The following is a 24,102-nucleotide window of genomic DNA, read 5'->3' as shown; positions in this document are numbered from 1 at the left end:
GTCCTCAGACCCATTTAACCACCTGCATGGTCCCCTATGTGGATGCTGTATGGTCTAGACTGATGTGACTACACAGAGCTATATAGTACTACAAATGTTTTCCAAAGCTAAATGTAAATTATATTTTGATTATTCACATCGCTGGTCCCCTCCATTAGCACAGACAATTGATAGTTGGCTATATAATTTATCTATTATTCCGGATTAGCCACACCACTGATCTTCTTCATTAGTGTGGAAAATCTAGAGTTCTTCATCTATGGCAGGGATGTGGCTGCCAAGTTTGCTTTATTGTAAATTAAAAATGATCTAAATCTAGATTTCAGGGATAAATTCCAAATGCTTTTAATATATTTCCTATCTACATTAACAGAAGTGACTAGGTAAGCATACAATTGTTTTTCTTTAAATGAACACATATAAATGCTAAAATTATACCCCTCTGCTTTAAAGAGGTAAGCAAACATAAATTGTACATCTATGTGATTTGTGTGGCAGTGGAACACTCATGTGAATATGTTCCCTAAAAGGTGTTGGCAACATCTGAATGCTAGTAATGAGGAATGCACAAAGCAGTAGAAGATCCAGGGATGGTAACTTTGTAAAAGTCTTCTCTAATTAGGTTTTCAGTGTGAAGTCTCTATCTGTATCACCATACTATGGATTTGATCACACTGGCAACAGTATCCAAATGTCAGGGCTGAGAGATTTCCTGTACAAATTCTTTGCTTTGTAGATAAAGAAACTAGGGACCAAAGAGAAAAAGTAGGTTGCTCAAGACATGTGGTTAAGTTAGTAACAGAGCAAAAATTAGATCTGAGGACCAGAGCCTCATCCTAGCTTTCATATTCTGTGCCTTACCCCCATGGTTCCTGCTGCCCCAATATTGAAGATAAACTTGATCTGTTGATGGACTCTGTCCAGCACTTTTTCTTCTCCCAGCTGTTTTCCTTACAAGATAGGGCTCCAGCCCAAAGGTCCACACCACCATGATTGAAATTCAAGAGGTAACCTATAATACTGCCCCATTCTATCACTCATATCCCTACCTATTTTGAGGACTCCCACACCTCTGTATGCCTTCTGCGTCTTGCCATAGATATGATTTGGTATTAGTTTATCTTTGTTTTTAAGGTGTTGAAAGCCTACCTGGAGACTGAGAATGCATCATCCTTCCAAAAGAAATTTCTACTTCCTATGCCACTGCCTTTTCTCCTCTACCTTAAGATTCCCAGAATATATAGGCTCTGAGCCTATTCTTATTGCATCCTGTCTCTGAGACGAGCTGCTGCTGTTTCATAGTTAATGTGGCAACTGGCTAAGAGATTCATGTCCATCTCACTGCAAGAAGTTTCTTCTGTGTTGATACCTCAGCATCTAGAACACACATAGTTTGGCCCTTTCACTGGATAAGGCTGGATAAGGAATCTGGGCACTTGTGGGGTAGGTGAGCAAATCAATGATGCAGTACCTCTGTTCTTCCACTAGTGAATGACAGGGTTTGCACGTGAGTAATGATTTGACTGAATATGGAACCAGGGAAAACTAGAGAAGTAAGTAGAAAATCTAGAATCATCATATAGCTGTGTCAAAGTAATTATAAGAACTCATGAAAACTACTACCGTACTGTTAACCATTATTATCTGTCCAACTGATTATGAGCTGTATTAGTGTTAGTCTAACTTGTTCATGTCCATTTAAAACAATTAGAGGAATATGCTCTAACTGTTACTCTGGCAGGGATGGGGGAAGTAAATCAGTTGAAAATATATTAAGTCATACTTCAGAATGTTTATAAAAAAGTAAGCATTTAGAGTTACATTCTTTTTGAGTTCAGTTTTCAGAAACCACTCCTTGACAACAGAATACTTTATGCCCAAACACCACTCAAACTTACGTGTCCATAATGGCCTTTCTGCGCACAGATGTAGCAATACGCTAAGGCTGATGGTCTAGAAGGGGTCTTCGGCTTTTGGGGTGGTCCAGGTTTGGTCTGCAACATGAATATTTGTAAGGTTTGTTAATATAGTAAAACTTCATTGTTTCTGAAAGAGCTCTTTATAGGTAAGGGATTCCTTAGAAATACTCCTTCTTAGAGTTTAGTGTGGAGACAAATATTCAGGTGATTCCATGTATAAATGTGTATAACATGGTAAGAAAAATTCTTTTATTTCTTAATGTCAATGTGTGCTTTCCTCTCCTTCCTCCTTCCTCAATCCATTCGGCATTGTGCCAAATACTGTGTTGGGCAAGTAGAATATGACAGACATATAAATAGATAATTACAAAAACAACGTCAGCACAGTGATAGTAGTATATATAAGGCATTAATGGAGTGGTGAGGAGGACCCACTAGGAAATGGGGTGAAGGAGGGGTCAGGGAAAGCTTCCTGGAGTGTGTAAATTTACTTTCAAAGAATTAGGTGTAGTAAGTCAAATGGAGAACCCTAGGCAGAGGAAACAGCACGAGCAATAGCATGAAACTAAAAAAGAATATACATGCTGCCAAAGTACAATGTACATAGCCAGGAGTAATGGAAGACAAAGCTGGAGAAAGTAGGGTAAGAGAATGGAGTCATGTCAAGGAGCTTGAGCTTTATTTATAAGTCATGTCAAGGAGCTTGAGCTTTATTTGGTTTTAAGTGTAGAAGCAGAACAGAGTTGTATTTTGGAAAAACCATTTTGGCTTGTAGCTATAAGGAGGGTAAATATGAGCAGGAGAAGGTTAGATGCAGTGTAAAAGACGAGGTGGCTGTTAGAAGTTGCAGGGGAGGCGATGAGGGCCTAAACTACAAGGAAAGGGAAAAGTGAACAGATTTGGGAAATATATCAGGAAATAAAACTGGTTTCACTTGGTCATTGAAAAGATGTGGCAAATGAGGGAAAGGAGAAATCAGGATACCTTCCAGGCTTTTAACCTGGGTAAACTAGTGGGTAATGGTGCCAAACAAATGATTCAGAAAGGTAGGAAAAGGAGGGAGAGCCAGTTCAGATCAAAAAGTAATGAAGTCTGTCTTAGATGTTCAGTATCTAGGTGGAGATGTCCAACAGGCAGTTGTCTACATAGGATTAGAGCTCAGGGAACATCATGTCTGAGCTGAAGAATACATCTGAAAGTAATCTGCATAATAGTGAAGGCTGAAATTACTAGAGTGGGCAGGATTGCCACAGATGGTATAAAAGTGGCAGTGGGCTAAGAACTGAACCCTGAAAACATCAACATCTAAGGGGCAGGCAGAGGAGCCTATGAAAGGGACAGAGAAGGAAGGGTTAAAGGATGCAAAGACATAGGAGAACATAGTCACAGACCTTAAAGAGTAGTTTTAAGAAGGATGAACTGATCTATTATTATACAATGTCAAATATAGCAGAGAGGACTAGTGAGATTAGGGCCCAGAAACATCCATTAGAAGTGGCAACTATTTACAGATAACCTTACTGTGAGAATTTTGAAGTCTTCTAGGAAGAGTAGAAGGCAGGAGGTTGAAGAGTAAGAATGCATACAAAGGTGGCAAAACTATAAAGAAGAACAAAGAAATCATCACTCATGAAAGCCAGGATGATGGTTGGTTTCAGCGAGGAGAGAACAGCACACAAGAGGATTTTGGTGTAGCTGCAATTTTCAATTTCTTGAACATGGTCATAGTTACTTGGGTGTGTGTTATATAACTAATTTATTAATTTGTACACATATATTTTATATATCTTTCAATATGTATATTACATTTTACAATAAAAAATGTTAAGATGAGGCAGTACCTAGGAGGGGGATTTGTTGGAGTCTGTTTTTACAATAGGAAAGATGTGAGCATGTGAGAAAGCTGGTAGAGATAGAGAAGTTGAAAACAGAGAGAAAGGAGACAATGGGTAGAGCAGGACTCCTGAGGAGGCAGGAGCTTTAAACAGGAGGAGAAAAACCTAATCGCTGTACCTCCCATCCTTTTTGGAGACTGGAAGAAAAGAGGTAAGGATGGGCATAAACTTGGATCAGTTTATTTCTTATGTTCTTTACCGGGACCCTTTAACAAGTACTGCTAGTCTGCCAGCTAATTTTGTTGTTTAATGTTGCAAACAGGTGGTATGTGAAGGTCATAGTTCCTTGACACAGGAAAATAATAAATACGTTAGAAACTCTTCTTCAAACAACTTTACTTTCAGCTCCTATTCCCTAAAACGGAAAATTGGAAGAGAACAATAACCTGGAACAATCTTTTCAACTGAAAACAATCACAAAATGGAGTTTACAACATCAGCTATTATCAATTGGGACATAATAAAAAAATGCAACTAGCAATGTCTTATATTCTCCAATTATAAATGTGGTCTGTAAATTAAGATGAGCTTAAAAATCATTAAACAGAGTTTTAACAAATATGCACATAAGCCATGTATCATTCATTGCAGTGGTTCACAAATTTCTTCAGGTAGTAGAGCACTGGGAAGACATGAAATTATTAAGTAGAAATATTTTTCCACCTGCAAAGATAGCTATATTATTTGATGTGACATAAAATTACAGCCACAAGCATATGTGGTTTAAGGGAAAGAAATAAAATCAAAAGAGATCATGTCACGGATGTGAAGGTAGAACAGATGATGTTTGAAGGAAGAAATTGTTAAAAGCCACTAATGGATTACATAAGATGAAAACCATGAAATTCACTAAACTTAGCAATCAGGAAGCTGTTGGCACATGGAAACTTGTGAGCAGTTTCTGTTGAGGGGCAGAATCACAGGCCAGATTGTAACAAGTTTACTGTAAGTAGAAAGATGCTAAATAATAGAACATCGATGACTTCTCCAAGAAACTATGCTGTGTATGGAAGTAAGGAAGGGGACAAGTAGAGCAGAATACGAGTCCAAGGAAGCCTCCATTACTGATGTTTATCAGAGTGTTGGGCATGTGGCATGAATTTACGTGTGCATTCTTTTAGTAATTTGTTCAAAAACTAATTATTGAGTGTCTAATATACGCCAGACACTATTCTAAGGCCAGGTGACTGAGAAGTGAGCAAGACAAAAATCACTGCTCACATCTCTAATGGAGGAAGATAAACAAATAGAACCAATAAAACACACATAAAATATTAGATAGTGATAAAAACGAGTTATGTGAATGAGAGTCACTGGTGGTAGCTTAGATTGAGTTGTTGGGGAAACTGACAATGGGGATGGTCCATTCTTTTTCTTTTTAGACAAAGTCTCACTCTGGTGCCTGAGCTAGAGTACCCTGGATTAGCCTAGCTCACAGCAATCCCAAAGTCCTGGGCTCAGGCAATCCTCCTGCCTCAGCCTCCCAAGTAGCTGGGACTACAGGGCAGGCCACCATACCTAGCTTACTTTTTTTATTCTTAGTAGAGGCAGGGTCTTGCTCTTGCTCAGGCTGGTCCTGAACTCCTGACCTCAAGTGATCATCCCACCTCAGCCTCCCAGAGTGCTAGGATTATCGGCGTGAGCCACCGCACCCAGTGGTCCTTTCACTTTGTTGCCCAGGCTAGAGTGAGTGCCATGGCATCAGCCTAGCTCACAGCAACCTTAAACTCCTGGGCTCAAGCAATCCTCCTGCCTCAGCCTCCTGCGTAGCTGGGACTACAGGCATGAGCCACCATGCCCGGCTAATTTTTTCTATATATATTAGTTGGTCAATTAATTTCTTTCTATTTATAGTAGAGAAGGGGTCTTGCTCTTGCTCAGGCTGGTTTTGAACTCCTGACCTTGAGCAATCCTCCCGCCTTGGCCTCCCAGAGTGCTAGGATTACAGGTGTGAGCCACCGTGCCTGGCCAGTCCTTTCTTATGACAAGGAAAACCAGGTTATATGTAGAGAAATACGATTGTTGGCATAAGGCATAGGGAACAGGTAGCGCAAAGCTCTGAAGCAGGAACAAGTTTACCATATTTGAGAATTTGAAAAAACATCTGTAAACCTGGAAGTGTAGTTGGTGAAGGAAGATGATGTTCTATAGGATGGGGAGGGATCAGATCACTCAGGGCTTTATAAATCAGAGTGAAGGACACTGGATTTATTTAATGTGTCATGGGAAGTCAATGAAGGGTTTGAAGCTAATACTACGTGCTTAATAATTAGTTGGTGACTGTTAGCAGGAACTGTAACTGGTGACAAAAATATAATCCACTCCCAAAATAATAAATGTTCTCTGAAGAAGTTATTTATTTTCATATATTTTTGTTTGTGCAAATATAAGACATAGTTTATCTTTGAGGCAAGATTTCTAGCTTTATTAATAAGAATAAAAATATGCTATGTTTCTTTCACTGGAATAAGAGATTTTATTGGCCCGAATCCTATGGAAAAGGAAAAGATGAACTAGGAAATAATGATGAGGAGGGCTCATAAGAACCAAATTAATAAGGATATGCAGTCCCTTGACTTGAATGATAGGGATACAAGTAGAGACTTCCCCATAAGAATGTCCACTTGTACCCCATGGCACTTGTGGCTTCTCCTTAGCAGTACAGAACACCAAGAAAGTCACACTACTAAACAGCTCTCCAGAGGTTCATTCCCATCACCTCCTCTCAGAGTATATCTCTTTTTCTCTCCTTTATTTCCTATTTTTTTTAATAGCACCTATCACCTTTAGTGTATTAAATTGGTCATTATGTTTATTATCTGGTGCCTCATTGCTAGCATGTAAGCTGCATGAGGGCAGGGATCTTTATTCAGTCTACTTCACATCCCTATGTCAAGAACCTATAATAGGGGTTGTAAAACCATGGCCAATAGGCCAAATCTGCCCTATTGCCTGTTTTTGTATGGCCCACAAAGTAAAAATGGTTTTTACATTTTTAAAGAGTTAAATAATAATGATAAAAAATATTTTGCAATATGTGAAAATTATCTACAATTCAAATTTCAGTGTCTGTAAATAAAGGTTTATTGGAACACATGCGCACACATTAGTTTACAGATTATCTATGATTGATTTCATGCTACAAGGACAGAGTTATAAAAGAAATCATATAACCTGCCAAGCTAAAATATTTCTGGCTGGGCACAGTGGCTCACGCCTGTAATTCTAGCACTCTGGGAGACCAAGGCGGGCAGATGGCTCAAGGTCAGGAGTTTGAAACCAGCCTGAGCAAGAGTGAGACCTCATCTCTACTATAAATAGAAAGAAATTAATTGGCCAACTAAAAATATATAGAAAAAGTTAGCCGGGCATGGTGGCGCACGCCTGTAGTCCCAGTTACTTGGGAGGCTGAGGTAGGAGGATCGCTTGAGCCCAGGAGTTGGAGGTTGCTGTGAGCTAGGCTGATACCACGGCACTCTAGCCGGGGCAACAAAGTGAGAGACTGTCTCAAAAAAAAAAAAAAAAATTTTCTATCTGGTTCTTTACAGAAAAAGTTTGCTGACCCCTGACCTATAACATAAGAAGCACTCAATAAATAAATAGATAAGTGATGAACGAGCAGATGTTAAAGACTTCAGCCAATAAATGTGTGTCAAGTAGATATAAACACTGAAAATCTCTGCTACTGACTGAGGACATGAAGCAAAAGTTTTATGGAATTTCTCTGAATTTAGTTATCTTACTGCCTAAGTCTGAGGAAATACCAGGTAGTTTTAATGTATTTATCCCTTAGTAGGAATTATTCATTCAAAAAGGTTATTGAGTTCCTACTGTGTACAGATGGTAAGATACTATGAGGAATACAGAGATAATGAGAATTCTAAAATAGATGAAAGAATAAATATGGTGAAGATCTTGAGATGAAAGCACTAGGAGGCCAGGGCCTATAAAATGGAGGTAAGTGTGCATGAGACATATTTTTCTATTAAAGAACTGCAATCGCATAATTTTTTCTGAGACATTCTTAGGAAAGAGTCTGAAAGAATGAATCACATATCTGTGTATGCTGTGTGGTATACACAAAACACATTCATCTTACGTAACCTATCAGAATTTGAGCAGGTGACCACTTCCTCCTCGAAATACTTTCTTCACTTAGCTTCCCAGACAACAAAATTCTGATTTTCTTCTATCTCAAAGGCTGTTTCTTCTGTAGTTCCCTTTGCGGGTTCCTATTCATCTCTCTGTCTTCTTACACTACAGTGCCCCAGCGCTCAGTCCTTAGACTGCTTTTCTATTCATTTAACCCCATCTAAACAACTATCATCTAATCTCGTAACTTTACATTAACCTTTACCTTGGCCACTCTAGAATTTTTATCCTTCAGCCATGATCTCAACTGAGACTCATGTATCTCTACTAGAATGTCCAACAGGCAACTAAAATTTAGTATGTTAAAATCAAATCCTGCCCATCCCCGTATGCTCTTCCTGCTATTTTTCTCATCTCATTATCAGCAACTCCATCCTTCCAGTTGTTAGGCCAAAAATAAACAACCTGGACTTGTCTCTCACACATATCTCATATCCAACCCATTAGCACAGCTTGTTGACTCTGCAAAATACATCTACTTCTTTCCAGTGTATCACTTGTGTCCTGGTCTGACTTGCCTCACATTTGGATGATTACCAGGAATCCTGTAATTTCTTTGCTTCTATCCCCGCCCTCTGCAGCCTGTTCTCAACACAGGGTGATCCTTTTACCATGTAAACCAGAATATATCACTCCTCAGCTCAAAACCCTCTAACAGCTTCCCATCTCACTCAGAGTAAAAGCCAAAAACCTTACAATGGCTTACAATTTGCCTCCCCCCACCCTCTTGGACCTCATCCCCTACAACTTTCTCTCATAGTAAATCTGTCATACCAGCCTTTTCACTGTTCTCTGAATAACCCAGACAAACTTCCAGAACTTTGCACCCATCTGACTGGACCACTCTTCTCCCAGATATAACATGGTACACTCCTTTACCTTCTTCAATCCTTGGCTCAAATGCCACCTTTTTACTAAGGCCTTCATCATCACCCTATTTACGATGGCTGGCTCCATCCAACTGGTACTCTCTATAACAAAAACCTCCATAGCACTTATAATATCTGACATATGAAATATTTTACTTATCTATCTAACTATCCCCAACCCTACCCCTTGGGTAAGTAGAAAATAAATTTTGTAAGCAAAGAAATTTTTGTCTGTTTTTGTTCACTGCTGCGCCCTAGCTCCCAGAACAGGGCTAGGCATATAGTAGGAGTTCGGTAAATATTAATGAAGTAATGTACACGTAAAACACATGGGCCATAGTAAGCTTCCAATACATTTTGGCTATTTTTAATAATAATTTGGATACTTCAGGAAATTATTAACTTTTTATGTCACTAAGGGAGAACCAATAAAATCATGTTTTGATAATATTAAAAAGCTTGAATAGGCCGGGCGCGGTGGCTCAAGCCTGTAATCCTAGCTCTCTGGGAGGCTGAGGCGGGCGGATTGCTCAAGGTCAGGAGTTCGAAACCAGCCTGAGCAAGAGCGAGACCCCGTCTCTACTATAAACAGAAAGAAATTAATTGGCCAACTAATATATATAGAAAAAATTAGCTGGGCATGGTGGCGCATGCCTGTAGTACCAGCTACTCGGGAGGCTGAGGCAGCAGAATCGCTTGAGCCCAGGAGTTTGAGGTTGCTGTGAGCTAGGCTGACGCCATGGCACTCACTCTAGCCTGGGTAACAAAGTGAGACTCTGTCTCAAAAAAAAAAAAAAAAAAAAAAAAAGCTTGAATAAATTAATAATACAGCTTTCTTAGTGTCTTCCTTACTTCATGTTGAGAGTATGGTATGTAATTTGGCACAAGCAGGAAGGAATTAATAAAGAGAATAAGAACTCAGGCTTATGGTACCAGGGATAAAGTGATCCTTCTTAATCAAGATTATGAAAGCATGTTTCACATTGACACTTCTTATTTTATTTTGAAAGTAATCTGGAATTTATCCCTACTGTTCACTTATGCCCCTGGATGAAGTATAAACATTTGGATGTTCATTCATCTGAATAATGTCACTGTTTAAAAACTTCCATTATTACTAATAAAAATTGCAACAGTATTTATATTGTGCTATGAAATTCTAAATGTTTCACAATAATTAATTAGTAAATGACATGACAAACGCTATCTACATACTCTCATTTTAATAAACTATCATGTACTAGGACTTAATAGGAATGAAATCAGCCTAGATCTTACCTAATTAGAGAACACTTCTGTATTAGAATACAGCACTGCAAACTCAATAATGGTTTCCAGTGGACAAGTTTTCATACTATGATCTAACAAAAATCTTTAAGCTATTTAAAGTGTTAGAATTATAAATTTGTGACTCAATACTTCTGCCTTGGAGCATGTCTTTATTTTTAATTAACAGTAAAGGTCAAATTTAAAGCAGAATGTGTCAACTGATTAGCTCTTAAGTTCAGGGTTCTGTCATATGTGCCTATACTGTTGACAAAAAGTTAAATGCAAGGGAATGAATGTAGTTTTTAAGAACTTTTTTTAAGTCAAAAAATTTATCTAAAAACTTTGGCCCAATGGATACCAAATGAACTACTTATAAAAGCAGGTCTTTTTTTTTTTGTTTGGTTACAGACATTTAAATAATCTATATTTGTAGGGTGATATCTTAGAGATTACTTTACTATCAATATATAGAAGTAATAACCTGGTAGATAGCATTACCTATGAAAGGTCCATCCCATCTGCTATTCTTGCTGAAAGCTTTTCATGCACCAGTAAACTCAGTAAATATCAGAAGATAAAGCATAAGCCTACCACGCCACGGATTTACTCCTAATGTCTCCTCAAAGTGCAGCCCGATGCAACGATTACAAATGATTTTCTTCTAATGTCATTTTACATAACCCTTTTTTCTGCATGAGTAGTTAGTGTGGAATGAATGAATGAATGCCATTAAAACAGTTAATCATTATCTGGGACACTGGTCTTACTCCCTTCACTACTAGGAATCTCCATGACAAAGGCCAAGAGATCAAAATGCTAGAGCTGCCTCAGTGTCCTATTTCTAACAGTAATTTTTTATGCAGATGAACCTGCTGGGCATCTCCCTCTGTGACCTTGAGCTGCCCTTATCTAAACCGACTTTGATCCAATGAGGGCTTGTACCTAGCTGAAGCTCGTTACTATACAGGATATGTAATCAATTTTACTAATTAAAGGGAATTTTCTACTCTTGTGAATGCAGAGTGAATTTATTTTTATAATCACACATATGCTTAAAGACTAGACTATATATTTTTATTAATCCAATTTATAACATGAATATATATGAAAAAGCAAATATATTTAATACTTGAGGTAAGTATATTCACAGCCAAATGTAACACCGAGAAAAGTAAAGCTTAGTTCCAATCTTTCTAAACAAGTCATGTAAACATACTTCCTTGATATGATTTTCATTTTGAGATAAGCATCCTTTCCAAATATTTTCAAATCAATTTATTCTTTTAATACTCACTAATAGCACAATTCTTTATTCATGTATTTAAAAAATCTAACCCAAGTAATCAAATAGTATTTCTCAAGAAAATGTTATCCCAAACCAAAAGCTTGCTGTCATATTCAGAGTCTATTAGTTGAGGTGACCAACTGGCATCAATCTGACGTATAATCAGAACAACGTTTAAATATAAAATATACTTTTTCCCTGTTTAAAGATACTGCCTTTTACTGGGTATTCTGGAGCTCACGCACAGTTTTCTAAATGTTTTATTTAGTTTTATAAGGAGTAGGCAGGGAAAGAAAAATGGATGCTCTCCCTTTCCTTTGGCATTGTTTAAAACATAAATGCCCACAAAACTGTAATCAGTATATATCCAAGGGGAGATTTATCTAGGGCCTGAAGAAATCAAAGGAAGAAATTTAAAAGTTGGGCAAACTGTTTTATAGAAAATTGAACCAAAGCTGAGTCTGAGAAGGCAAAAATGATGGTTTTGTATTACGAAAAGGTCTCTCCTCCCTCTAAGGTGTTTTTTTGAGGTGGATCCTCACACCTGGGACCTGAACTCCAGGCCTATTCCAGCTACAGTTTTGGACAAAGTCTTCCATTTGTTCATCGTTCTGAAAAATATTCATAGTATTACTTCTCTTTGAGGAATAGTAGGAGGAATTTTCTCCACTTGAAATATTTCAGAATTGAGCCAAATGGTTCCTCTAGGAAGTTGTTTAAGCTTTTATTTTTTCTTAGTACAAAAAAACCATAAAAACCAAAAATTACTGGTATCCCAGTGGACACTGGTACTAATTTTTCCCACATCTTAAAAATGGCATTAAAAATACAATATATAATAATATACACACAATATTTTTCATGTGTAAAAATACTAAGTCATATAGCCAACACACTCCCAATCCATCAGGTAATTCCATAATTAGGCAGATTTTTGAAACATGTATTATGTACACAACAGACCGTAACGTCTCCTTTGGAGCATTTTCTAGTCTATCGGGTGATTACATCATTAAGCCACACATGCTACGTAGAAAAAAATCCTTATGAAAATTCATGAAAAAATGTACAGCACATCATTAGCATGCAGCAGATGTGTATGCTTTTGATATTTTCTCTCTCTCTTTTTATAAAAGCTACATGAAGTAATTAGTCCAGGTCATGAAAACATAAGAAAGGTAGACTCTGGTGAAAATTGTAAAAAACTGTATCTTTCATGGTTTACCCTGAGAATAATTTGCTTTATTGGAAAATGATTCTTAAACAGTATTCATTTGAATTGCAGCAGAATCAAGTGTGTTGCTTTATTGATTTGCTATTTCCTATATATATGTAACCTCCTCCCTACTTCTCTTTTGGATACACTTAAGTTTTATAAACCAATGGTTGAAAGGTTGCAAATAACTGGTGGTAAAACCATTAATTATTCAAGGCCTTGTACTACTGCATGTTTGTATACTTATATCTTCATTTTATGTAACCCAGAATGTAAGAGATTGGATAATTGTATCTTTTTCAATAAATTAGAACTACATTAAAGTAATAAGAATACATAGAAATTGCTGGTATAGCTTCCAATAGTGAAAGGGTTATATATTTACAACATTTAACCACTAAACAAAATCAAAAAGACAATATACTTGAAGACTAAAATAAAAGAAGCACAAGTTTTATAAAAAGGAGCTATTAAGCTTATTAATTTATGACCTTTCTTTTTGTAAATGAGACACTTCCCCTTCCCCCCCAAACCCCTACAACAATGAAAAAGAAAACCTCAGTAGGCAGAGAACAATGAACATATGCAAGACAGTAAGGATCAGAGTTAAATCACTTCCTGAATGCTCCAAATCTTCACGGCTTAAAAAGCATCCCAATTTTCTCTAAAGGTAGTAGCATTTATTCACTGGGCCATAGCTAATTTTACATGGAATGCAAAAATGTTAGTTTTAAGTTTAATTTACCACCCTATTTAAATATTTCTAATGTAGCTCTCAAACTGCAGAGCTATCCCTCCGTCTATTTTAATTTTAAAGTAAGTTAGCAAAGGCTTCCTCCTTAATCCCCAGAGACTACCTACATAGTGACACAAACGCACAAATTTATGACAGCAACATAAATGCTCTTCTGAAGTAATGTGCAACATTAAGTGAAAATCGTTTCCTGGAAAGATATTATAGGTATCTATATTTTATTTGCCATCTTAAACATATCTGGGTCTTTATGGCCTTATTTTAAAAATGTATTTCCTTTTTATATTTCCTGGTGCAAATGGACTGCATAAATAAGCAATGTGCTATGAGGCTTCAGACCAGCCGATAAAACCTTTCAATTTTCATGCCAGCTTCTTCTTTTGTAATTCAAATCCGCCTGGAAACTGGCAGCTCTGAAAACTGAAACAAGCACTGCCACAAATACCTTGTAATGCTATCGACCTTGTCTGCCCATGCAGTGAGAAAGGGGGATGCGTATGTGTCTGCAGCCATCCAGATAACACAACTCATTTTTGGGGGGGTTGGGGGTGGGGATAACCGAAGCCAGCCCCAGACTGTGCACCAAAAGCAGTCATTACCAGGCGAGCTGGAGAATAAGTCTCTTCAAAATACACAGTGCATTTAAAAACCATATATGAGGCTGAGCCACTGCTGTCATTACCAATTTTAATTTAGCTCCTTCAGTTTGCCAGCCCGATAAACTCTTTAGTGCTGTTTTTTAATCTATTTGCCACATTTTATGTTTAAGATTATAGTAATATGGACAGGAGAAGGAATCACTTTTAGGGGAAATAAAGAAATAGATCCGCTTATCGGCACCCATCAGAAAGTTCATTAATCAGCCAGGCTTTGTGCCCTCTAAATTGAAAGGTTAAATAATCCTCTCAGGAATATTTCTTGGCCCCTCCGCCAATTGTCCGGAGAGGAGCTGCCATTCATAGCACTCGGGATCGGTGACAGGGTATCTTACCACTGTTTGGACCCCAAACAATGATGGACAAATGGCCTGGTTTACAAAGAAACCATTTAGTACATGGATGGAGAAGGACCACAAGCTTTGATACAGGGTGGAGGGATGAGGAGAGTGTGGAGACAGGATGTACAGGGAAGGGACAGAAAAGAACACATAAATTTGTGAATCCATGGATATTTTATCTGAATGTTTATTGGGGTAGACTATAAAACATAGAAACCCCACAAATATATAATTTCTAACCATATGAAGATATTCAACTCTGCTTCTATACAGCTGTACATGAACATCAACGACAAATTATAGAATAGAACCATAACCTTATATTTATTGGCTAATACACTGAGGATCCTAATAAACCCCAAGATTTTCATTTTCACCATAACTCTACATGACTTACAACACTCATCACCCCCATCTTAACTCTGCTTATTCTAATGTAATAGTCTTAAACATTAGTCAAAAAGGCAGGGAATTCCACAATGCAAGCATCTATTTAAAGGGAGAAAGTAATGCTCTTCTGCTTTTACAGTAAGTCCCATCTCAGCCCGTTTGTCTTAAAACAAGAAACAAACATGGACTAGGAATGCTCTTTGAAAGAATACAAATCACATACACTGGAAAGTGCTTAAGTTTGAGTTGCCTTTTTCGCTGAACCTATGCAACAATACAGCTGGAGCCTGTGGAGCTGACCAAGCTCTTATACCACTACATTTTGCTATGAAATCAGACTGGTTTTTGGCATCAGTCATTTGAAGGCATGAAGTAGTTTTACCTGAAGTTCAAAAAACTGATATGCTATTTTGTGTCATTCCTTATCTGATTAACATAAGCCCCCCACCCCTAGCAGAAAGTATTATAATTGAGGTGTGTGTGTAAATTATTCAGTATCATATTATTCTCATTATTTGTATAGGAAGCAAATATTGATATAACTTCATTTGCTTATGTTAAGATAACTATATTCAGATGACACTGAAGTTACCACTTAAGAATTTAATATATACTTTCAAAGTGATATAATCATATCTTTACATGACACATTTTATATGTATCATTTTCATTAGCACAGAAAGTAGCCTAAATATTTTTGTGACCTACTCTTAAATGTCTTTATAATTATTTTAAGGGAAATAAAATTAAGAATATAATTTAAATTTGCTATACTTAATTAAAAGTTACTCATCTATATTTTTGGAAAAGAATAAGACAAGTATAAATAGAAAATGAGAAGTAACAAATAATTTTGTTAAAAAAAGATACTGCTTATAAGTACTTTAATTTCAATAAATATTAGAAGGAAACATTGTTATGAGACAGAGAATAAAAAGGTCATTATGAATCTCATTTTTGGTAAAAGAAATTATAATAATCTGAGTTTGGGATATCAGTCCAGGGGCCATCTCTACAAATGTGAGATGCCTATGGGTCTGCAGAGTGTGCACTGTGTTTAATATGCCCTATATGCCAGGTATTGTGTGAAGTATTTTATATTTATCATGTCATTGCATACTTTCAAAAATCCTATAAGGCATTATCCTCATTTTCCAGAAAAAGAAACTGAGGATCTCAGAAGTTAAATATTTTAACTACACTGACATAGCTACTATGTCACAAAGCCAGCATTCTTTTCCCTATATCATGCTAAAAAATGCTCCCTAGTAATTTCCTCAGAAACATGTCTTCCCTTCTGGCCAAATTTTAAAGCATATTTTTCCAAGGACTTCAATAAAACAAAGACAAATGTGGTATAAATATAAAGAAAAGAAATGTGAGAGATCAAAGAAAAACAAAATTGAGATTTTATCATATAAACAAAGTCAAGACACAATCAAAAACTTACTTCTCCTAACTGAAATCTGGAGTGATCCACAAATAAATGTAAAGGAACATATTTATGTAAAAAGGAAATACTGCAAAATTATAAAGATGAACTTATTTATAATGTACCCAATCGATTCATTTCTATGTGATTTTTGAAAGGAATGAAATTTACCTGGTAGCTTATTACCAACTGATCCGCACATGTGAATTCTTTTTAAAAAGCTAATAAAGATTTCTGAACATTTATTTTAAATAATTCTTGTCTTGAAATGTGAACTCATATACCACCAGTTAAGGTGACAGTCTAATCCCAAAGATATTAAAAAAATTTTTTTTGGTTAGATGCTCTAAAACGATGTAGAATTTTTCTTCATATAATACTTTTGATATTTCTTAAAAACCAGAGCTGTTGGTCTTGGAAGACCATTGCATCAACCTCAAAAGAGCTGCAAGAAAATACTTATAAATGTACAAAACCACACATAACTCCCATGACTTCCTGATATGAAGGGATCAAATGACCAACAAATTTTACATCTAAAATCTGACTGATTTTTAACAATGATTCATTAACTTTTAGTTATCGAAGAGATTGTGCTTTTAAAACCTTCAATCTATTTCAACTTAAGTTTATCATTGAGTTTTAGACCATAGCAAAAAATTTAACACTAGTTCAAAGAGACTGTTCGTGTTAACAAGTCGAGGAGTCCTTTGAAGAGTCTTTTCTACAGATTATTCAAATGATTGACCCAAATGTTTAAAGGTTATGGTTGATCGTGGCTATAAGTAACTAAATGATTCCTAAATACTTGAGACCTGTTAGGAATTACTGTAATCCACCAAGTCAATCACATGTATGACTACTAAAATGAATGTTTAGTACAAATATCATTGGCCTAGTATATTTTCTCCACATTTATTGCTGCACTGAAACATCCAGAAAAGAGTATGACAAGCTCAATCACCTGGAATATACTTAAGAAATGGCATAAATCACCTGTTGAAAGTACATATATGAGAAATAATTGCTTGAATATGCTAAAGTTTTTCTACATAATACTTTTAAGCTCTTTATGTGTAGGCAACCTGACATTACACAATATTACAGATTTTAAACTATGATTTATTATAGTTAGATACTTTAATGGTTAACTATATGAATTCTGGAAAATTTAAATCTACCTGTTTATATTTATTTTTGTTATAATAGGGTCATTCTTTCAAAGTGCACAGTTAAAAGTAAAAAGTAGTTTTGAGAGTATGTGAATAATGTATGTGTTTTTAAGGAAAAGAAAGAAACACAGGTACTTTTTCTGTCAAAGGAAGAAAGTAAGTTATTGTTTATAGAACTTTAGACTCAATTTATTATTGAGCAACATGTACTATCTAAAAAAATGAAGACTAGTGATTAGGTCATTAAAGATATTTAGAAGATGGCAAAAGCACAGCTGCTTCTATGCCAAAATATTTATAACAAATCTTTTCTAAATTGTGTGAATGCTGCATATTTTTCATTGTATCATTATCTGAAATACTTACATCTACATTAGTATTATTGTCATAAAGCACCTGACAGTATTTAATATATGAATGCAAAAAAAATGACACAAAATATGCCATATTTATTTTCCATGTAAACCAAATTAATATTTGCATTAAAATAATGAAAATAAAGTAAGTTGATAATTCCCTCTGAGGGGGTGAATACCCCGTTTCTTTGAAAACAAGGAAATATTAAGGGTTTTCTATGTATTCCAATAGATATAAATTATATCCAATTTCAAATCATTTTATTCTGCCTCATTCAAAAAATAAATATTTAGACATTCTAGATGTTTAAGGAAACACTATGAGAGGAAAAATAACATATGCATTTATAATTTACAACACTCACTTTTTCTCCCTTTCCTTTACAGGAGCTTTAGAAAATTGCTTTTTGATGATTTGGCAAATTGTATTTATTTTTAAATGAATCTCATTTATTGAGATTGATAATTCCAGGTTTCATTTGCTTTCAAATTGCATTTTCCAATTGCTTCCAATGATAAGTTCTGGCAAAATGCAGTCCAACATGCCAGTGAAATAAAGATTAAAAAAAAAATCAGTTGACCTACTCTGCAAATGTAGTAATTATCTTTTATACTATATTCAAAACATGGTAAGATCAAAGTAAAAATTACTAGTATAATTTTAACACTAAATTCTTTAAGAACAAGGTAAGTATTTAAATAAATATAAAACTAGTCACATAAATTTTCCATTTGGTAAATCTTTTCAAATGTATTTTCTATCTCTGTTATAGATGGAGTATTACAAGTCATCAGTGCCTATTCCAAAAATTCTTGTTATTCAGATACCAACTAACTTGAAGATAAAGCAGTCTGATTTATTCTATAGTACTATAATGGAAATATAGACCTGAAGCACTGTAAAAGAATCATATGCCCTCTGAAGTATCAGAGCACAATTACATTAACCTCAGTAGTGTTTTGTATAAAGGGCATTTTTAATGAAAACCAAATATCTGAAAATTTGACAACAGAGATGTAATGTCTCAATAGCAACACTTGGTCAATCAAGATATTGAAATAGCAATACCAGATATACAGAGCAAAAAACTATGATTTATACAAGAGTATTCCTGGGTCTTGAAGAAGTAGACAAAATTAATTGAACTACCAAAATAAGATTTTCCAAAATCAACTTATTAAGTGTTAGTTTATAATAACTTTTATGCCAGGCCTTAAAAAATGGTACAAAGAAAAATGTTTTTAAATAACTCCAAAACATAGAACCAGGCCTCACTCTATTTTGGAATTATTTAGCATTTTAAAAGATAATATATAGTCAGTTCTATTTTCTTATGCACACTCACATACATGCGTGCACATAGGAAAACGGAAAGACCTATTACATGATATCTACTCTGTGGACAGGGTTCTTGTGGGTTTTGCACTTCTGCGTATGTAGCCAAGGAGGTCTCAGAAAGATACTTAGGATTCCCAAAATATATCCAACAAAGAGAGGTATTTTCTTCCTCCATTAGAAGAAAATATTCTGGCTAGATGCTGATTTCCTGAAACTCTTTTCTCATTTCAAGACATTTTACAAGAAAAACATTTTGGAATTAGGCAGTTAGAAAATAATCCAACCTATCTGGTATCACAATCCCAGGATAAAGATGTTCATATACCTCTACCCCCAGAACTAAAACCCATCTACCACTTTCTTATCCCTTCCTTCTAGACTGTAAAACATAGTTCTAAAGTTAAATTCAAATCTGTTGGCACTTGGTAGTATGGCATAGAATGCTTTAGATAGTGACGTTCTCATTTAGTGTAAAACTCCCATTTCCATACTGAGAAAACACAGAAAATATATTTCTAAATTGATGTTTCCAAGTAAGAAGAGAAAACTTAGTGGCAAATGAAATGGAATATTGTTAATTACGTTCCATCAGATATATTCTGTCATTCAACTGATTCAGGTAAGTCTACTGTTGATTTCTAGCAAACTCTGGCCATCAGCATCTCCAAGGCCAGAAAGGAAGGCAAGAAAACTCATATCTATACTCTTCCCCATTTCCCTGACAACAAATTTTATTTTTTGGAGTTTGAATTCTAGGCATACCAAACATTACATATAAAGAAACATTTACAGCTTAATTCTTCCAAAACTGTTATATTTGATTCCTGCTAAAATCTTTAGTTAAAATAAAAGGCTGTAGGGTTGCAATACATTTTAACAATGCACACAAAGAAATCCACGTGCAAAATTAAACATAAAAAATGCACTGTCCTTTTTGGTTTTTAACAGATACAGCCCCCAAATAGCAAATTTCTGGTTACTTTTTTAAGTAAGTAGATTATAAACAAGATTAACAAAATGTCCAAAGCATGTCAAATTACAGCCTCTACTAGTTAAAAATTCTGTTAATTGTAAAACTCTGCTGGTGGCCATATTGGCCTAGGATTTTTAATATAAATGAGACTAGAAATGACAAGGAATGGGGGAAGGGACCTGCCTTTTTGGCTAAAGAGGGAAAATTTTATCTAGAACGAGTTGAGATGAAAAATAATACCAAAAGTCTGGCTTTATCAAAATCTGATAATATAGTATAAACTAAAATATAAGAATAGTGCTATATCATTAAAGATCTAAAAAAGTTTCTAAACATTTCTGGAAGGATGTACAAATATTAACTATGAGAAAATTATATAGTTGCTAAATGAAATAATATAATTTTCATTTTTTTCATGTGGGTTTCTAATAATTCAAAACCATTAAATTCTATGACATAATTTTATATTCATTAAAATATAGAAAGAAAGATGGCATAGCCATATACTTGTTATAATATATCTGTGTAGTATTTTAAAGTTTTATTAATATTAGCATATGCCATTTAGAATGATGGTCTTAGTTTTTATTAATATAGTTAAGTCTAGTCAAGTTTGCTTAAAAAGGTATTCTGTTCACATACAAATTATTAAAGGCACTTCATTTTATCTCTCATGAAATTACTGAAAATAGTGAACACTTTCATAAATTTTTTCTTACCTCCTAATGTGTTTTAAGGAATTTTTCATTTGGAACATTTTACAAGTCCATTTATATCAATCAACTATATCATCTTTCTTATATGTCTATCCCATAGGTTTTTCTTTTTTTAAGAAGAAAGTAATTCCTGGATAAACTTTAATTTGCAGTTGTTCAAATTCAAATTGCTCTGTAAATGACCTTCTACTTTTACTGGTTGGGAGGCAGATAAAAGCAACTGAAATGCTCCCAAATGTAAACATTTCCAACTAAATAATAATTAATTACCCTGCCCCAGTTTGTTTTGGGTAAGTAATAGACAATTTTTGGGTAGAAAAAGCAATTAATCAATGCTTAAGTGTAGAAATTTCCAGAGTTCTAAGCAGACTGGTTTAAGTGGATAAACAGTAACAATTCTAACCTAGGCTTCATTGCTTGGTCATTGTGCCGACTGACGCCACATTCAAGTGTGAGGGCTACTATGAGTCAATAGATGGCAGTCCATCGCCTAGTAAAAGAGCTGAAGATGACTAAAGTCACCATGAATCTTGTTTTTATTCAAGATTGCATATTGCTTAATTGCATACATTTGGATATTGCCCATATACTGAAAAACTAAATACTTAACTATTTTAAGTGGATTGGTATTTATACATGTTCATACACAAACAGTTTTGTATTTATACTTGCATAGTAAACTCATTATCAATTTAAACTTGGTAGTTATAAATTGATGGTTACTTTAATATTATTTTAAAAACTCAAATAAGATTTCAGATTAGGATAAATGATGTTTTCAAATTGAATGTTATACCTATAGAGAGAATATATTCTAATTCCCTAAAAATCACATTCATTTACTTTTCATTTATTTTTTCCTAATGATTCTGTTTATGATTTATGTTTCTGAAAAGCTAGAATATAAAACATATCTTAAAAATATTTCTACTTTTATACTAAAACCAATTTTTACCCTCCAACCATAGTTATATAAAAGAACACAGGTGCAAATAATCAAAAGAGCAGCTTGAAGCGTACTTCCTTCACTCCAAGATTTCAAGATTGGAATTCTTTAAATTAGAGAAAAAGCTAAAAGAAATGTAATGTTTAGTCAAGTCTGGTCAGCTGGAAAATAAATAAATAAATAAATAAATAAATTAATTAATTAATAATAATAAGAAATGCAATTTCAAATCTATTAGGATACTGCTTTAATACAGTTACAGAAAGTGGCTCCGAGATCTTGAAAAGTATAATACATACATAATTAGATTCTAATTAAGTTGAGGCTGTAAGGATTTCACTTTATTATGTTAGGAGAAAAAAACTGTTACATTATCACAAACCTAATGTATTCAAGTGTGCTACATAACCACACATGATGTTACAACTGTGATATATATGTGTAACAGGTAAAGGCATGCATATATTTTTTTGTATAACACAAGTTTAATAAACCTGAGTTTAGGATTTGAGGGATAGCTGAGGAATTAGAGCTTTGTATTGAAAATCTTTAAATAAGTAATGGTAATAACAAAATGTGAAAACAAACCACCTGATGTTATTCCTGGCTCCTTGGGCCTGTGACAGATAGATTGATGGTTTCAGTCTATTTATTGGTTTACTTATTCTATAAGAGTAGAGCAGTAAGAAGAAAGACATGTTTTGCAAAAACTTTGCCTTTTGTATTTTTATTACCTGTCTTTCTATAAATAAAACTTTTTAATATGCTATACGTTAAGGAACAACTTTTAACAACTACTAATTAATACATTATATTATATAACTGTACAGTTAAAAGTATAATTGTCTCTTCCTCAGCATAACATATTTAATACCTTTAAAAAAGTGACTACTAGGGCTATAGTGAATTACTGAAATTATTTAAGCTGAATAGTAGAAGCAAACTAACTTTATAATATTGAGCCAATTAGATTCTATAGAAAACTACGTTTTCTACTTCTACACAGCCTAAAATCACAATAAAAGGAAACCAGAGAATTGAATAACTTCAATGTTTTTAAGTAGTATTTATATATTTTGAATAAGTCAAATGGCTTATATAAGGATATGACAGTTGAACTGTTCTATATGAAAGACACACAGTTTTTTCTAGCTTCATTAAAAATATGTGTAAATATTTCAATAAAGGCAGAAAAATGGTATGGTGGACTGTATGCTTATGGATTATGGATAATGCAACATTTTAAAGACATTGGATTATTATTCCTCTTTTATGGCTCCTAGCATATTTTTTCACTTTAATTTAATGAATATAGTCCAGGAAGACTGAGAGATATCACAATGTAATCATTAAGTGATATTAGTAATAAAAAACAATCAAAATCTTTTAAAGAATAGGAACATAAAGGATAGGGTCATGGGCAAGGGAAAAGAGAAAAAGTATATTATTGCTTTCTCAGTACAAAAACTCTTCAGATGTTTATTATCTTCTAGCAGAAGATGCTTGTCTATATTTTATGGTCAGCAGTTCAGAGAAGGGTAAATAGGCTAGGTCTTGGGGAAAATAAAAAAGGTATTTCTACTCACCGTTAGGTGATACTGCCTCCAGATTTCTGGGCAAGCCTGGAAAATAAAAATATTGATCAGCTGGGAGCATGAAACAAGGTACTTTACAGCCTGTTGGTTTTGGCATAACCCAGCATCCACCGGTGTCGGTCACAGGAAAATAAGAAGCTTAACAGAAAGGGTCTGCATTTCAGCTTCAAAAACCTGGCTAGACAGTTTAATTGAATTTTACACTGGTTTAACACACTCCCTGCCATTGTCAGAAAGCCAGTAACAAAGTTTTCTCTCTCTTTTTTTCTTTTCAGGTTAGAAGTTTTGGGCACTAAGATGTGATAAAGAGCCATAACTTGGTTAAACTGATAAATGAACAGCAGTGGTTGAAATCAATAAGACTCACCGAAATACACCTTTTAAAAGAACATTTTTAACTGTGGTAGCACGAGAGAAAACAATTTAATAGTGACTGCTGCAAGAAATCCTCACTGTGGTCATATATTTTTTATATCTGTTGCCATCTTTTACCTAATCACTTGCTGCTAAATTTCAATACACTATAAAAAAGAGAATAACAATGACAACAAGAACAAAAAAATGCAAGAAACTAAAGTCCATGTGTTTTCCCTTAAATGTTGAATCTTTCCATATCCACATTTGTAGAGAAATAACTTTAAAAACCCAATAAAACCTCAGTAATTTTGTAATAGATGGACATATTAGAACTAGAACAAAACAAATAAGCAAGCAAATACACACAATAGGAGCAACAAAAAAACCAAATAGTGATTAGGAGATATTTTCTCATGAATACACATGTAAATCTTCTTATGCCTAAATTATGACCTTGTTACAGAGACACT

The 24,102-nt window shown here is 34.6% G+C and overlaps 1 protein-coding gene across 2 annotated transcripts in view; it reads right to left on the bottom strand.

Moving 5' to 3' along the window:
- The window catches only part of ZCCHC7 (zinc finger CCHC-type containing 7), a 214,561-nt gene that overhangs the window by 7,830 nt on the left and 182,629 nt on the right, over positions 1-24,102 (bottom strand). For both annotated transcript variants that reach the window (XM_076008850.1, XM_012769108.3), the window contains exons 6-7: positions 23,267-23,302; positions 1,899-1,994 (exon numbers count right to left, since the gene is read on the bottom strand). In XM_076008850.1, coding sequence (XP_075864965.1) covers positions 1,899-1,994; positions 23,267-23,302 — 132 coding nt within the window. The remainder of the gene's footprint in view (positions 1-1,898; positions 1,995-23,266; positions 23,303-24,102) is intronic.

Source organism: Microcebus murinus, chromosome 12 (assembly GCF_040939455.1).
Source record: "Microcebus murinus isolate Inina chromosome 12, M.murinus_Inina_mat1.0, whole genome shotgun sequence".
NCBI classification, from domain to species: domain Eukaryota; kingdom Metazoa; phylum Chordata; class Mammalia; order Primates; family Cheirogaleidae; genus Microcebus; species Microcebus murinus.
This window is presented reverse-complemented; position numbering and strand designations above follow the sequence as displayed.